The 17711-nt window shown below is 41.0% G+C and overlaps 1 protein-coding gene across 1 annotated transcript in view; it reads right to left on the bottom strand.

Moving 5' to 3' along the window:
- The window catches only part of LOC120627080, a 35285-nt gene extending 18025 nt beyond the window's left edge, over positions 1-17260 (bottom strand). Inside the window, exons 1-19 of the mRNA XM_039894925.1 lie at positions 17089-17260; positions 15691-16379; positions 14373-14655; positions 13492-13700; positions 11250-11389; positions 10376-10521; positions 8880-9082; positions 7382-7548; positions 6808-6953; positions 6586-6715; positions 5829-5994; positions 5014-5254; positions 4359-4486; positions 2844-2972; positions 2559-2715; positions 1683-1871; positions 1027-1166; positions 556-933; positions 110-203 (exon numbers count right to left, since the gene is read on the bottom strand). Coding sequence (XP_039750859.1) covers positions 110-203; positions 556-933; positions 1027-1166; positions 1683-1871; positions 2559-2715; positions 2844-2972; positions 4359-4486; positions 5014-5254; positions 5829-5994; positions 6586-6715; positions 6808-6953; positions 7382-7548; positions 8880-9082; positions 10376-10521; positions 11250-11389; positions 13492-13700; positions 14373-14655; positions 15691-16379; positions 17089-17121 — 3768 coding nt within the window. The 5' untranslated portion in view covers positions 17122-17260. The remainder of the gene's footprint in view (positions 1-109; positions 204-555; positions 934-1026; positions 1167-1682; positions 1872-2558; positions 2716-2843; positions 2973-4358; positions 4487-5013; positions 5255-5828; positions 5995-6585; positions 6716-6807; positions 6954-7381; positions 7549-8879; positions 9083-10375; positions 10522-11249; positions 11390-13491; positions 13701-14372; positions 14656-15690; positions 16380-17088) is intronic.
- Positions 17261-17711: the final 451 nt, after the last annotated feature.

Raw genomic sequence — 17711 nt, 5'->3', positions numbered from 1 at the left:
AAAACTTAAACGAACGCAGAAGTCAATTCAAGTCGGACAACAGAAAGATATTTTAACTCCTTTTCATCTGAAGTTTATTTCAAATTATCTACAGCTTTGTCGTAGGTACCTGCTCGGAAATAAACCGCGCGACATCGGCGTGGAGTGGAGTGGCGCGAACCTTCTCTCCTTCCTCCAGCCATACTGAATACTCACGGAATATCCTATAAAGCAACAATTGTATTAAAACTGAATAATAGATAGAAGACAATAATGTAACAATCGAAAATAAATAAATAGTTATTTATTTTCCATTGTTACAGTCCTTGTAGGCAGAGATGGCAATATGTGCGTTTCAAATTGCATTCTATGCGCAGAAACGTTTTGAACGCCATAGCGAATCAGGACGTAGACAGCATTAACATAAGTGTGCGGGGAATTGGTAAGTGGTACACATGTACGCTAATACAGCGGACTGCGCGGTAAAAACCAAAAGAGGAAGCAGATGAAAATAAATAATGAACCACTCAAGATAAATAATTATTGTCTTAATTTAAAAAGCATTATGTAACTCACTTCTCCGCAGCAGAATGGTAGCATATAAGATTATGCGTATCACGATCAACGCTAGTCTCTCTCGCGCCTTTCTCATCATGTACATTGCTGTCTCTATCCGATAAACTATCATCAGAATCAGAATCGGATACACCCGTTAAATCGAAGATGGCTAGAGTTGTAAATAAATTGTTTTCAGAAATGGAATTAGACTTTTTCGTTTTGGAACTTTCTGATGTACTCGGGTTAACTACGTTTCCTTCTTTGGTTTTAAGAACTTCCGTTCGAGCTCTGTGGTAAGCGGCTACTTCTCGGAGACGTTTCTTCAGTTGCGTAAGGGTACGGGACTTGACCAGCCCGCTGAAGAAAAGTGGCCCGACCGGGAACGATGTCTGCGGTCTGTTGGAAGCACAAATAAAGTCATAATCAAAACCAAAGTTGACTCCGTGGAATCATCACGGCACTTCGTCGTGTCCGAGCCCGCAAACCTACGTCGCCGCGCGCTGCAGGAACATGTGCAGCAGCAGGCGCCACAGCAGCGCGTGCGCGGGGTGGCGCGGCGCCGCCGCCAGCGCCGCGCACGCGCAGCGGTGGATGGCCAACTCGTCGGCGCTCGCACTTGCGCCTATTTGCTGCAACCGAGATTACTGAGAATTACGACGGTGGTGTCGAATGTAAGGGATGTTCACGAACCCGAGATATTGGTTTTCATTTATCTTCAATTTTAATATATCAGATTTAGAAATAAATGAATTATTATTATCATTAATACAAACACACACAAATACCTTGATGCAGGGTGTAATTCTTTATAGAGTTATGATGATAAAATAAATAAAATTTCTAGAGATTGATAGATAGATATTTCCTTTGATAACTGATGATATAATGATCTTGACCCACGACGCATTGAATAAAAAGCTGAAGGTGCAGTGGTTTACTTAGAAGAAGCCAGCTATAATACGCTGACCATTCCCATACTAACATTTCACAATCCAACAGTCTGAATTCAAATTGATAACGATAAGTCTCTTGTAAGAAGCCAGCAAGAGACTAATCTTAGACCGAACGTAGTCTATCCCTAATTTCAAAAGATCTGTACGGCTTTATAAGATAGGTTAGGGTAGCGCATGTTTCTTCTCACATACCTTCAGCGCATTATCCACATGGATCTTCTGACCGGCAGCTCTCTGCTTGGCGAGCTCGTCCATCAACCTCGCGTGAGCGTGTGTCTGTACTTCCAGTGCGTACGCGTTGCGTAGAATGGACTCGCACAGCAGAGGCGCCTGGGAGACGTTCCGGACTGCGTCGGTTATGTATTCTTTGGCATTTTCTTCCTAGTAACATTTTACAATTCTAAGTTTAATTCAGTCAAATTGGGTACAATTTTATGGGGAAATGGAGATATGCGATTTATATTCTTATATTCCTTGTGTATAGACCATTTCATAATGAGATTAGCTAGTGCCTAAGACGTCATCTGTAGTAGGGCTCCAGAATGCTATCTTTTGCTTTGTGGTTATAGTAAAAGTGGCTTGTAAAACGAAAAATGGTTTTTAAGAATTTCTTAAGCCCGTTCGAGAATAGATAGAAGAGCTACGAAATTTATTTTATTAATTTTTGAATTTTTATCGTAAAGATATACCAAATTGTATTTTAAAATTTTAACCACGATAACCACGTTTGCCCACAATAACCACGCTGGGCAGACTGGTTACTAGTAATAGCACAAAGAACGCTAGGTCGCCTTGTACGACTCCCGCGGAAAGAGAAGAGGTGATAACTGTATTCTGATCTGCCGTCGCGATACGGCATGAACAGGGGCAGTGCATGCTATATCAATAATTGCTCTACATCTTATGAAACAAGACTGTGGGAGCTCGATTGTCTCGGCAGTTGTAAAACGTGCAAAGTTTTTCAAAGTCAAATATTAATTTATTTAAACAAGCACTTTGCGTTGCGTTCGTAACATAACAATGTGTACATGTGTGAGATGGTGGCGATTACTACATTCGTGCGCTCACCTGCAACAAGAGTGCGGCGTGTGCGTCCAGAGTGCGCCAGGCGCGGGCGGCGCGCACGGCCGCGTCCAGCGCCGCGCGGCCGGCGTCCGGTACCCCCGGCTTCCATAGCGCGTGCATCCACGCCGACAGCAGTGCGCTGCGTTCCAGCTTTGAGATCCTGTACCGAAGATTATACCGCTTAGGAAATGTAATGTGCTTAGTTGGACACCAAGGTAAAACGGCAAATGAATGTGTCTCTCCACGAAGTTTAGTGTAACACAGTTGAAACATAATGAATCAGCGGACCTGGTGTCCTGCGCGTGTTCGAGCAGTAGCCGCTGCAGCGAGTCGGGGCCGCCGGGCGCGCGCCGGCCCAGCGCGCGCTGCACGAGGTTCGGACCGGAGTTTAAAATCAAAGTGAACACTTCGGCAAATCTACAAAACAGACCAAAAAAGCAAATATTACTCATGCACCTTTCGCTATCGAGGCTAGTGATTTTTAAAATGTTATTTTGAAAAAATTAAGGGCATACTTTAAGGGAGCGTTAGGTTGAATTAACGCGCACTAAGACTTTCCAATCAGAAGGACGAGTATAATAACAAAAAAGACATTCATGTGACACAGCAAAATTTAGGACAACACAAAATAGTAATCTAAAAGACGGTGCGCGGATAAAATGTCTATTGGAAGGAATTATGCTAAGGTCGAATCGCGCTGAAGGTTTGACTTTATTCCAGAGCCCGGCGCGTAGGCGACGATCGCGGTCGCTACTTTGCGCGCGAACTGGTTTCATTTCGCATACTACTGCTTTCGCCTGGGTATGCTTGTGATTTAAATTTATTAGCAAATATTTATGTTATGTGGATGAGTTAATGTGAATGTGCACGTAGTGTGATGTACGTAATAAGAATACTTACAATATCTATGATATATATTATAATAGTGTATTGTGGTGTGTCAATGAATAAATGGAATAAACTGATATATATTTTTATTGCATACAAATTAAAAGCACGGTGTAACAGAGGGGCTGGTATAATAAACATTTGATGAACATGTGTTTAGAAAGTCAAATAACGACCTTGTATTCGAGTAGCCAGTTGTTCCATAATGTCCATGTAGTTATTTCATCATCTATTAGTGGTTCCAGAATGGTTTACTAGATTATTCAGCGGGCCTATTTTTGTTATTTATGAGTAAAATTTCCCAAACCTTGTGTTAAATATGGTACGTAGCGATTGGCTAAAAAGAACACTTCGCTAGTTGTTCACGTATAAAAGTTCCAGTTCTGTATTTGGTACAACTTCCTCGTGCCATTTAGTGCTTAGCATATTAGCTACGGATCCTCGCTTCATTCTGAGAATGTTACGTATGAGCCTGAAGATAATAAATTTGGCCACCGTGTCCCAGGACAGCAAAACAAGCCATTAATCCCCGATGTTATCACTAACATGTGATAATAAAAGAAAAGCTTGGGTGTGAATCGCTCTAATTTCTAGATAAATTTACTGTGAGATGGTACTAACAAAAAAAAAATGTACTCGGCTAAGTTTGCTGTGGGCTCTTAGACCGGGGCGAGTTTGGAACCCTCGTAGCTTTAAATATTGGATACTAGCGGAGTATAGCAAATTAAGCTTAATTTGATAATACTCGTAGCTTTAGGTTTAAGTTGGCGATCGAAGTTATCACCATGCCCTTACAATTATGTAAACATATTTGTATGGACGCTTCAGAAGTGCCTGTGATAGGCGTACATGCCTTTTAATGATTATTTAAGCCTGTCAATACGGCTTGCAGCGGGCCGTCGCTGGGACGCTTACTTGGGTGTGAGCGAGACGGACTCCGGCGACTGCGCCATGACGCGCATGACGGGCCCCGCGCACAGCAGCGCCTCCGCCGGCCGCGCCGCCGCCAGCCGCGCCAGCGCGCCCGCGCCCGGCCCGCACACCTGCGCCGCACACGCACAAGCTACACCAGCTGCGGGGCTGGCGTGCGCGCCACCAGACTACTATTTCTACCGGTTGCTCGTATTTGTTGTATAGAGCTGGACGACATAATGCGTAGACGTAGCAGTCTTGTGGCGCGCATGCTAACCTCACTGACGCATTCATTAAGACATCACATCCTTACGGACTTCAAGTGATAAAAGTGTACGCAAGGACTTCATGATGGTCACGTGAAATCATTTGGTCAATTAAAGTAATTTGCACATTCCAAATCATAATTAAACAACAGATCAACATTTATTAATGGGCAGGGCAAGTACCTCTGGTACCTAAGGGGCATTGTAGATAGCGATTCCAGTGAGTCGCAGAGAGCCGTCCTACTCTTCAGTCACGCACAGAAACTAGTACGCATTCAGTATCCAAGATTATTTTTCAGTAAGTAAAAAAGCATTTATTCACAATACAACAATGATATGGTTTACCAATAGAGATAATGTTCTGCGCGTTTCCCAGAAACAGTTTATGTTACCAAAGGCAAGCAGTGTCCCCAGTCGCCCGCCAGCAGCGCGTAGGCCGTGGACAGCAGGTCCGCGGGCTCCTCCAACGGAGCCGCGTCCAGCGGAGCCGCGTCCATCGGCAGGCCCCAGTGCGTGCGGTGAACCCGAAGCGCATGCAGCAGTTGCCACGCCCACTCCGGACTCTCGCCCTTCGCACGCAGCCACGCACACACCCACGAGCCGATGAGGAGCTGGCTCTCCAGAGAGACACCCCTTCAAACAGTGAGTACGTTACGAAAACTCTTGTTTCGTAAATTACGTATCCTACAATACCCTTTAAATTTAGAGAAAAAAATTATAAAAAGGTCTAATGACCCTATGTGTTTTATGGACCAGAATGTGAGGTAGCAACTGTGAATTATTATTTCTGCCAATTCATGCCTTTCTGAGTTTCGAGCTTGTCCTGCATCTGCAAAAGGACCTCTCCCTGTTCTTTTCTAGGTCTTTCCGTTTTCGGTTTCCAAAATAAATATGGAAGAGTCTTTACATACGTGTTTGCAATGTATACAAAATTCCAACATTGTTATGTATTTATTTATTTATACTCTTAATTTGCACACAGCACAGCACTACAAGTTTAAGAAACAAAAGGATTGTTAGTATAAAAGACAAAATCAAAACTGTCATTTTGCCACTCCATATAGTATTGTGTTGATAGAATAAACAACGATTCAATCTTCCGTGTCGACACTGTTTATCTCGTAACGTACCGTACCTATATACGCGCACGCACGTAAAACATGTAGAGATATAAAAGTTCAAGGTTAGCAATGGGTGTCGGGCTCACGTGTGCGGCTCGTAGTCGAGGCTGAGCAGCAGGGGCGGCACCAGCGCCGCGCAGCGGGCCGCCCAGTCGTCCAGCAGCGCCCGCAGCTCGGCGCCCGCGGGCCGCCAGCGCCGCGGTGCCAGCGCAACCAGCTCGCCCGGCGCCACGCCCGTCGCTACACAACGACCTGCTCTTAGCTCGTTCTCAACTTTTATTAGTTTTTTGCTCAGCTTAAAGCGGTGATAGAAGGCTTACGCTACCGCTTCTGAGGGACCAGTTGAATTCCCGGCACGCACTGCTAACTTTTCTAAATCATGTCCTTGCTTGCTTTAACGGGCAAGGAATACATCGTGGGGAAACCGAAAGCTCTCAAAGGTGTGTGGATTCTACCAATTCGCACTCGGCCAGTTCGGTGGACTACAGCCTAACCCTTCTAACTCCGAGTACACCCTTGCAGGACAAGAAGATCAGTATAAGGTTTATAACCACGATGATGATGATGATATACCAAAAGAAATGACAAGACAGAAAAGTTATAGAGAGTTGGAGAGAGAGAGGAGAATAGGCAGTGATAAAGTTTCGACGTAAGGTTTCCCATATCAAATGATGTATTTCTAAATATAACGTAGATCATAGATGTGACGTTAGTTTAGATGATAAACTATAACTACAGCCGCAGGACCATTCTCTTGCCCTCGGTAGCAACATTTTTATGCCTAATAGGCAAATAAAAACTGAGTTGAGTTGTATTTTACACGAACGATTATCAATGGAATACCTTGGTTCAGATCTGCTAGCATGTGGAACGCCGTTGTGTGCAGATGCCCTCGAGTCAGCAGTTGGGGCAACATCTCCCGCGCGGTGATGTCACACGAGTCTTTGCAAACTGACTTGCGTTTAATTCCCACCTGAAGAAGGCATGTTGTTTAGAACGTTTCGATTCCTGGGCTTAATAAAAACGGGCATAAATTCAGTTCAAGATAGGATAAAGTGTAGGAACCTGAAAGAGAAACTCCAGCGCCAAGCCCGCGAGCTCGTGGTCCAGTTCCCGGTCCAGGGCGGCCTGCGCCACGGCGCGCACGCGCAGCGCACACGCTTGCGGCGCCAGCGCCAGCGACAGCGACTCCACGCGCAACGCGGACTTCTCTAAAACATTCCCATCGCGAAATATTACCTCATATTTTGTTGTAACTTCTCTTGTGACGTTAACAATCTCTTCTATATTTTTAAGAGTTATATATGTTTTAAAATAGAAAAAAAATACCTAAAAATAATACTTATGACTTTAAATTACAGTAACAGTCCAAAAGGTCGAAGGATCAAGGTTCAAGATCTTAAGTCTCCAATGAGGAAGTTCTGCGACGCGTCAAACAAAAACGCGTACGGGTTCATTAAAAAATCCTATTTCAATAAAAAAAACTGTCTTTTTTCTGACATTTGTTTGACATTGTTCACGTTTGTTATTTATTACGTAGATTAATAACACAATGACATTTGAATTACTAACAAAAAAAAAATTAAGTATCCTAAAAATACTATTCAACGACAAAAGTAGCGAGAATATGACCCCTAACCATGAAGGCCAGTGATCAAGGTGCTGCAGTAATCTCTCGCGACGTCGTCACACAGCAGCGTGGCGGGCACAACGTGTAACTCGTCCGTCAGCAAGCTAACTCCGGCCGCGAAACAAGCTTCCAACTCGGCTGTTATACTCTTTTGTAATCCTTGCTCGTAGTCATATCTGCGGAATTGAATATTCATTGGTGAATGCGGAGAAATTGTTTTCTTTTTAACTGGCTTTTCCCTGCGATTTTTTCTCTTACGATTTCTGATAAGTACATACCACAAAATTACATTCGTTATTTGTCATATTGCGACCGTCACAATATTTGTTATATTACGGATTAACTGAAGAAGTTTTCTATTCTTTTATTTAATATTCTCGAGTGCTTTCGTTAAGTTTTGTGTATAAGCGATACTGTGTCACCAGATTCCCACCGTCCTTCGCGTCTGGTTATACCAACTAAGGAATTAAAAAATAAAAAGGACTTCTTGATTAACCTGTTTTTTTTATGGATCACCAAAAGGTGTTATATGCTGCAGCTTATTCTACAGGCATTTTGAGATGTACTTGTGTCGTCCATCTTCTACGCTTTCAAGTGCTCTCACCGATTTGCGTTTTTTAACATCTGGAGGGTGGGCTTTATAACTCTTATAATGTTTACCTTTTTTATAATTCATACAAGAGATTTTCTTCATTTTACATTATCTGCATAGTGTATACCTACACAAGGTGCATACCTTTATACACGCTACTTAGACTCTGCAAACTGCGGCCATGTCCACATTGCGTGAGGCGTCGGGCTGGAATAACAGCATTTTATCTACGATAAACCCGATAATTTGTATAGAAACTATGGTTAGTTGATATATTTAATACTAGCTGTTGCCCGCGACTTCGCCTGCGTTTGATTTTGATGTGGCATTAAATTTAGTTGTAGATCAAAAAAAAATAAAGTATTCAGTATCGCTAAGCCTTAAATGAGGAGTTTGCTGCTGTCCGCTGAGGAGTTCTGTCCTCTATCTCCAACCACAGTTTGGGCAAAATTAAACACATATTGTAACCTCTATAGTACAAAAATTATTATTTAAATCGGTTATAATTTGTCAGAGTTATGGTGCAAAATCGTCAAACACTCATCCAGGGGGCACGAGGAAGGAAAGGAACCGAGCTTAACGTCGGGATAGAAAGTATCCTATATTACTTCTATCCAAGAATATGTGTACAAAGTTTCATGAGGATCGGTTAAGTAGTTTTTGCGTGAAAGCGTAACAAACAAACTTACATTGACATTTATAATGTTAGTAGGGATAATGATCGGGATTATCATCGATAAAGTGCTGTGATTCCCTATTTCCTAAACACGCGCATAGGCCGAGTATAAGCAAGGACGACAACATATAGTTTGTAAAATCAAGACGTTTTGATTATAACCAGTCGCACTCGCCCCCGTTCGTGGCTCGCCCGTTTGCGGAATGTAAAAAGCCTAACGCAGTCCGTCCGCAGCTGACCTGCAGTGCAGATGCAGCGCGGCCAGGCCCCGCAGCGCGGCGGCGGCCAGGCGGCGCAGGCGGGCGCGCAGGCGCGCGTAGCCCGCGTGCGCCGCCCCCGCGCGCCGCAGCACGCTCAGCACCGCGCGCACGCCGCAGCCCGCCCGCAGCGCGCCGCGCCCGCCGCGCCCGCCCCACATACACTCCTCCTCCGTCTCTATATCCTGGCCGAACACAATAAAGTGGGCGTAGCTTGTGTTATGGGTACTGATTTAGCTGATGAATACTATTTTATGAATATAATACACATAAATACTTATAATATACAGATGAACACCCAGACACTGAAAAACATTCATGTTCATCACACAAACATTTTCCAGTTGTGGGAATCGAGCCCACGGCCTTGGACTCAGAAAACAGTTTTGATAGTAGATTATGCGACACGTTTGGTCGTATTGCATTTTACATTCGAGCCGGTATCGGGCTGAGAAAGCCGAGAGTGTAACAAATAATGTACCATACACGTTTCATACGACGAATTTCTACTTCCATACTTTTATATCTCTATAAAGATTGTAAGACGGTTAGCTGCCAATTGCAATTGCCAACATTAAAACATTCAATGTTACAATAACCATTATATCATCCAAACGGATGATAGTATTACAAACTCACGCAGTGTTTTAGTTGCATAAATAACTATTTAATAGACGGCTGGATTTGCGTGAACTTCGTCGGATGCGCTGCGGAATTTCTTTACTCACTGTTAATTTCATGAAAACGCCGTGAAATGCATCCACATCATCATCATCATCATGACAACTAATAGAAGTCCACTGCAGGACATAGGTCTTCTGTAGGAAGTTATAAATACAATCGTCTTGTGCCGCGTGTCAATCGGCTCCCTTTGCTGCGTTTACGGTGCGAACTCGCCATTCCACCACCTTGGGAAACCAGCTTCCATCGGTTCTCCGAGCTATGTGCCCACTAACACTAGCTTCGGGAGTCTTTGAGCTATATCGGTAACTCTGGTTCTTCTACGGATCTCTTCATTCCTAATTTGATTACGTAGCAATTACTACTCCAAGAATAGCTCTCTCCATCGCCCGCTGAGTGACCATGAGCCTTGGTGTGAGGCCCATAGTTAGCAACCATGTTTCAGACCCTTAGGTCATCACTGCCAACACGCCTTGACTTTGGTCTTCAAGCACTACAGAGGTATTTTGAACGAAAAGTTGTCAAGGAGTTTCCCGAACGCTGCCCATTTGAGTTGGATTCGGCGGATCACTTTTTTCTCGAAATTGGATTGTGGATTGTGTGTCAATGGTTTGAATTAATTATCATCAATCATCTTAGTACACATTTCGTAACATAAGCTACGCTTACTTTGGGGCTAGATGGCGATGTGTGTATTGTCGTAGTATACATATATATTTATAATTCTTTTCAGCAAAAATAATTGAAGTACCTTAAATCAAGAAATGCAGCACAAATAGAAGGCCGGCAGTACTCACGGTTCTCACGAAGAGCAATATTCTCGCGATCATGTCTTGCAGCGGCAAGGCTTCCAGCAGAGCCAGCAGGTCACGCTCACGGAACCTCCCCTCCCCCACCGCACCGCCCTCCCCGCGGTCATCAACTTCCTCCCAAGCTTCAGACTCTATAGAAAAAGAATAAATTTAGTAACTTATGCGCTTCTGACTTTTTGATTTATTCATTTGACCTCTTGTTAAACTTGCTATATTGCTTGTTAGTCACGTACTAACAATCAATGCACAGCCTAAAAACTGTACAGAAAGGTAAAAAATTCAGACAATATTAAGGTATAAATTAACTAGGATGTATACACAAAGGATTTTTTGAAAATACTTCACTTCGCAAATTCCCATTACTGCAATACACTCGCTGCACTTGAAAACTATTTTGACAACCTGCTACGAGACAGATCGTAATTGCTGAACTGTTCAGAAACATGCAAAGACCGCCCGACAAAAAAGTTCTATGTAAATCCATATCTGACGCGGTTTAGCAGCCGAATTAATTACATAGTAAACATATATCTGTCTTGGATTTGGAACTAATTAAAATGGAACAATCTTACTCCAAAACATGGCAACCAAGGAGGTAAGTTATTAAGGAAAACAAATGAACTCTTTAACGCAGGAAAATTTATTGTTGTTCATTGTTTGTTATTGAATTTGAAAAGTATTGGTAAACAAGTGGAGACATGTATCGATGGACTAACGTATGATGACTTTTACACGTACGTCCATCATTACACGATACGATGGCAACATGGGTGGCACGAATGGATAGAAAAATAGCCCAAAAGCCGCAGAAGTGTTGTCGCAACAATCTGAAAAGCAAGCCGTTGAAGGCGCATGTTACCCTCCGTGCACTCGTGCGCCTCCTCCAGCGGCGGCCTGGTGAGGAGCAGTTCGAGTACGGCGAGCAGGCGCGCCGCCGCCGGCAGGTCGGGGACGGCCAGCTCGATGCCGCGCCGCGCCCACCGCACGGAGCGCGTCTGCCTGCGCGGACACGACCATTGCATTTACTATAGTCGTAAAAATGTAATAGGCCCGTTTTGACATTTGTCATCGCGACGTAACTAGTTATGGAACCATAAGACTCGGGACTCGATACTCACGATAAATCAATTCAAGTTTGTATCAGTACTTGATTGATATTATTATGTATAGTAAAGTGTTCGTTCGTTCAAAGTATTCCTTTAACTTCACAACCGAAACGCGTGACTGGCTGTTGATTATACGGCCACTTTTCAACATGTTGAAACAAAGTTAGTACTATATAACAACAAACACAAAAATCGAGTCAAATCACTATGTTTAAATTAATGTCCAAAATAGAAAAGCCATAGTTAACGTAATAGTAAACAATATATATCAAACTTAAACGAGCGCACAGTCAACTTTACAAGATGAGGAACGAAAAACTGCGCAGTGCGCGCGGGGACGCTTCAGTCATGTGCCGCTTGGTCAGATACATCAACTCAGACTCATTATTTAGAACCCATTTTGAGAACCAAGCTCATTCTTTGCAGTAAAGATAACTACACAATATTTAATTTCGATATTCAGTAAAAAAATGGTTACAGCTCTAGTATAAAAAAAAAAAGACTGAGAACGTAACTGTTTTCGGAACGTTTCGCAACAATTATAAATTGCATGCTACTATAAAGTAAGCGCAAAAAGAATACTCGCGATATATTCTTTCATATTATTTAACGTCCCAAAAAATTTACGTATTTTTTAAAACACTGTATGTAATTGAATTTTATTTTATTGTTTCTTTCAGTTTCTTTCCAAGTTACATTCTATGGTCTTGCACAAATGTCAAAACGGGCCTATTACATTTTTACGACTATAGTATCTCCATTTTTGATGTGAAACTTCATTAGAATCGTTGTGATTTCAAACCGGATGCAACGGAAAAAAGGACAGGTAAGAGACACAAATACAAAAATGTGCAGGATTCACACAGAAAACACGTGTTTAATGCACGTGTTTGCGCCTGCGTATTAGAAAGTTGTAGTATAAGTGTGTTGATTGTTGGTGAATTTTTATTTGTGTCAATATTTTCATCTTCTTGATAAATTAATTTCAAAATTATGCCACTAAATTAAAGTTAAAAAAAAACCGCGCACGCACTGCACTATGGAGTTATATTGTATTGCTTTGTATTTTATCTTTTATAATAATTATTGAAGGGAAATGAGAACCGTTGTGATTTTAAACTCGATGTAACGCAATGCTTCACGATCAAGAAAGAGACAGATTTATAGACGACACATGTATGGGAGGGAATGATATAGAATACATAAAACATTTAGAGGGAGGCTAAAGTCGTATTAACCACCGAGCAATAGGGTCGGGAGGTTACTTAGTTAGAGCGTAAACTAAGGATAAACAAAACATCATCATCGTCATCATTATATAGACCCATTGCTGGTCCACTACAGGACACAATGAGAAGGGCCGTAGTCCACAACACTCGTCCAGTGCAGATTGGTGGACTCCACACAACGTAGAGAATATTATAGAAAACTCTCAGGCATGCAGGTCTCCTCACGATGTTTTCCTTCCCCGTTGAAGCAAGTGATATTTTAGTGGTTAAAACGCACATAACTTAGATAAGTTAGAGGTGCGTGATCGGATTCGAACTCGGCCCTCCGAAAGTGAAGTACAAGTCTTACCTGCTGGGCTATCACTTTTATTACTTACGAAGGAAGAGCTAAACATCTAGAGCTTAAAATATGCAGTAGATTTATTATCTTGGTCAATCCGAGTTCGACCAAAGGATATCATAAAAAATAAAAGTTTGAAAAAACGTAGAGTGCGACTTACTTTACGCTTCAAAAGTGCTCATAAACTACGCCTTCTTAAAATAAATGCATTTTGAATTCGAAAGAAATAGAAAATGGACTATGATATTATTTATTTTTGTAATTGTTAACTTTCTTTTTAGAGTTCAAAATTAGCCATTGAGTTATTCAATGAGAACTACCGCATCAAAATCACATGAACACTTCACGATTTTCATTATAATATCCTATTTTATTTTCTTTCATAATATTCTGTATTGAAACGCATGCTGCATAAAGCCAAAGTACCTAAAGAGACAATGCAGCAGAAACAGCAAGTGCCCCAAGTCCCTCTGATCGAGCAGGGAAAACGACAGCATGCTCGCCCAGCGCTGCAGCGCTTGAGCGTACGCCTCGGGCGCCGCGTCGCTGAGCTGCAGCGCTTGTAGCACCAGCAGCAACGCCTCGCGGACGTTGCCCTTATTGCTGGTGACGATTTCTGCCACCAGCTCGTCTACCTAGAGTGGTAACAAATGCAAAATTACATCAAGCAAACCAACTAAGCAGTATACCTTCAAACTAATTTGAATTTACGGAGTGTCGATTCGCGTAGCCACCCTGTTTTCTGTGTACAAGGCCGTGAGTTCGATTTCCGCAACTGGAATATGTTTGTGTGATGAGAGTGAATGTTTATCAATGTCTGGGTATTAATATGAATATTCTAAGTATTTATATTCGCTTACTTTGGGGCTAGATGGCGACCTGTGTATTGTCGCAGAAAAAAAAAAGTCGATAAACCCAATTTCATTCCTTACAGCGCAATTGGTAGGTCACATTCATGACATACATTCGTCAATACGGCTTCATTCGGCAACCTAAAGTCGGAAACCAAATAGACTATGAATAAGCACGCTAGTCTAGTATGGTTACATTACATTTGAGCTAAAAGCGAACATTTTCCTTAAAATAATAATCACTCAATATATTCCCTCGGAGGAAATTTTCCTCTAGCGCACCGGCTAGCCGCTCATACCTAAATGGAGCAACTGCAAGCCAAATTTAAGAAGCGATTGGCAAGAACAGATAAGGTGTATTAAAATACCAGCATAGTTTCGTCTTCAATATAAAAATAATGCTCCAGCTTCTAGTGACGGGCAAAGTACAGGGCCACCGTCGTGTCATGTACTCACGTCACGGTGCGCCCGCAGCGCCGCGTGCTGGTGGTGGCAGTAGCCCTCCCGCACGTCCCTCAGCAGGGACTCCAGCCTCAGCTTCGCAGCCGGCATGTTCTCGCTCTGCAACTGCGCCACCTCGTAGCCCGCCTGCAAGCTCACGTCCGCCCCGCACGGGCACGCCTGCGATACGTTGATACTGCACTTCTCTACCTTCCATAACGCAGCTCGCGATTTCTCTTCCTCGACGTAACCGGAGCTTATGCGGTTGCGTTCACGATCTATTGATATCAGAGATGTTCTGCAAATATAATTGTAAGCATCATCATCGGTTAAGTTGGCGTGCACTTCTTGGTACGAGCCCCGACCTCGTGCCGCAGAAGAGGGCTGTTCGTGCGAGCTATAAAATGGGTCCGAGAGTAATTGAGAGATAAATTTAAAGATGTTAACTGTTAAGAAAAAGACAGTCTTATCACATATTTGAAAATATAATGTATGTTGACAAAAATATATATCAATTTAAGAAAAATTTGAATACAATAATTTGAACATTAAAAGCTACATAAAATAAGACTACAAAAAATAAATAATTCATTTACAGGCGATTGTATATAATTTTACAATAAACTACCAGTTGATATCTTGAAGATGTCTCTTAAAAAGTTCAAAGTTTGCATTAAACAAAAGCTTATAGAAAAGTCCTATTCTCATATAGGACTATGTCAATGATCTAACCAGGATGCTTCCTAAAAAGTTTTGAAGGACAATGTGAGATGGTGATAGAAAAAAACAACCGGGTAAGTTTGTTGTGGGAGATAGACCAGGATGCATTTGGAACTTTTGTTTTAAGTTGACACATTTAGTTATAGCCATCAGCACACTTCTACGTCCTATTTTACATAATATAATGTACCCATCAGAAGTAACATTTATGTGCCTATTGGAATAAAGAAACATTTAACTTTGATTTTGTACTAGACACAAGAGGTACTAGACACAGGTCGCACAGTAGCTGCACTTCCTACAAACACCTATATATCATAGATTGTAGATATATTGAAAAAAATAATGTTATTTAGGCATGCAAACATTCTACTCGTATTGGCATTTGTGGTTGAAATTTCAAAGAAAAAATGGTAATTGCTTATGTCTTCAAAATATACTACTGTCAAAATGATATTACTCATAAAAATCAAAAACTCAAAGCTAAGTATATCAAAATGATATTACTTTAGTGCACTCATAAAAATTAAGTCACTAAAAACTGAAAAGCTTGGTATGTATGTGCAGCAGTACAAAAGTATAAAGAATAAACTAAAATAAATAAAAAAAGTACCTAAAAGTAGTCAGAAGGTCGACCAATGGATGGTCGGGTCCACTCTGTGGTCCAAACTCTACTATAGCTTCCTCTTTCTGACTCAAAGCTTTAACTTCAGCTATCTCATGCCCCCCAAACACTCTGATTGCTTCCTCTAGTGGCATACATGTAATTTTGTCTCTTTCTAGAACATTTTCACTTGGCACAGTAGAAATATAAGGTTGATTTTCAATTTCCACTGGTGCTAGGGGCGCAGATGGTACTACAATATCTTTTAATAATATCACAGCTTCTGGAGTCACTAAACTAGGTAAAATACTTGAATCTAAAGTTATATTATGTTCTAAATATTTCTGTCCATCACTTATTACATTTTGTGTTTCTTTTTCATTCTTTTCCTTACTCATCTTATGCACTCTATTATCACTCGAACTTGTATCACTTTTAAAACTAGGTATACCAATAATTGAAGAAATTTGTTGCTTTTCAATATTGTCATTTGTTGAAACATCTTGGTCTTCTTCTGGGGTTGTATCTTTTTCTAAGTTAGAATGATCTCTTGAGCTGGAAGGTTGCTCTTCAGTAATAAAACTAGATGCAACGTGGGGAACATCTTTATCTTCTGAATTGTTGTCATGTATGGGAGATTCTAGTTCTTTATTGCACAATTTTATTTCAGGTAACTGTTTGTTCTTTGTTTTCTTTTTCTGTAAAACAACAAAAAAAGGAAATTGAGGGAATCATTAAAAGTATACAACTTCACATTATATAATACTAATATTAGAAAGACACATAACTACAGCACCAAATATATTGAAGATAGGTTACAAATAATTCAAAAATTAAAAAAATCAAATTCCACAGTGGCGCTCCGCATCCGTCTGCTAACTTAATGTATACCATGCAACAGATTTTGATACAGTTTTCCGTATTGTTTAGATAACTTTTCACAGATTTATGTAATTTTTAAGTATATTTAATTTTTTTTTTCATGAGTAGAAAAAATAACATTTTGCAAACAATACGCCGAAAATAAAATTACAGGGGTAACATAGGCTAAACTTTAAGGTTTACTTTAAAATAATGTAGGAAAGAATTGCAATAGCATATCACCATATGTAAGAGCTTAACAAATGTTGATATTATGAAGATAAACTGGGAGAAATCTTGATTTTATAACAATAAACCAATAAGCTTTCCTTTTCTGTACTTTATTGATATTAAAAATTAATTATTATTTAATCAGTTTTACTTATTTTGTTCAAAATAGACAAGCTCTTAAGAAATAGTCAATATAAGTAGAAAAACGGCTGTATAACGGTATAGAGTCAAGTACATGAATTTCACTATTATTAAATGCGTAAATACGCAGACAAAGGGATAAACACATTTTAATTATAATTAATAATTACGAACCTCTCGGCGTTTTTCTTTTACCATAGTCGCCATAATTAATAAGTATAAAAACTATCATTTAATTAAAGACTCAAACCAAAGATATGAGATTTAGAACTCGCTTTTTTACACAGTATTTTTCGTCAGCGTATTTTGATTGATCAGCTGTTCGTTCAGTGTTTAGGAAAATTGCTTGCCAAAATAGTTTTACTAAACTGACATTCCATGCTACAGATAATAATTAGGATTTCATTTCCACAGATCATTAAGGTGGTGCATTCATTTCATTGATTCGTATATGAAATGATTTTAAAACACTGTAATCATGTGGTATGACGAGAGACGACCATCGATGACTTCTCGGTGACGGTCCAAGGGGGAGGGCTGTGGTTTTAAGCGGGAGGTCTCGTATCCGATCCCCAGTCTCTGGTCTGGTATGGCCAAGTGCCATACCCCTAACGGTTCAGCCCGTTACTATCTTTGATTGCATTATCACTCACCAGCAGCTGAGATTGCAGCCAAGGGCTTATTCATAGATCAATAAAAAAAAGTTGTATCAAATATGTTTTACGATCTCTAAAGCTCTAATCTTAGAAGATAGACCTTTTAAAGCTTATAATGAATGATTAACAATTGGAGCATAG

The sequence above is a fragment of the Pararge aegeria genome, chromosome 10, assembly GCF_905163445.1.
Source record: "Pararge aegeria chromosome 10, ilParAegt1.1, whole genome shotgun sequence".
In the NCBI taxonomy this organism is placed as follows: Eukaryota; Metazoa; Arthropoda; class Insecta; order Lepidoptera; family Nymphalidae; genus Pararge; species Pararge aegeria.
Note: the sequence above shows the minus strand (reverse complement) of the source record. Positions and strands in the feature narration are given on the sequence as shown.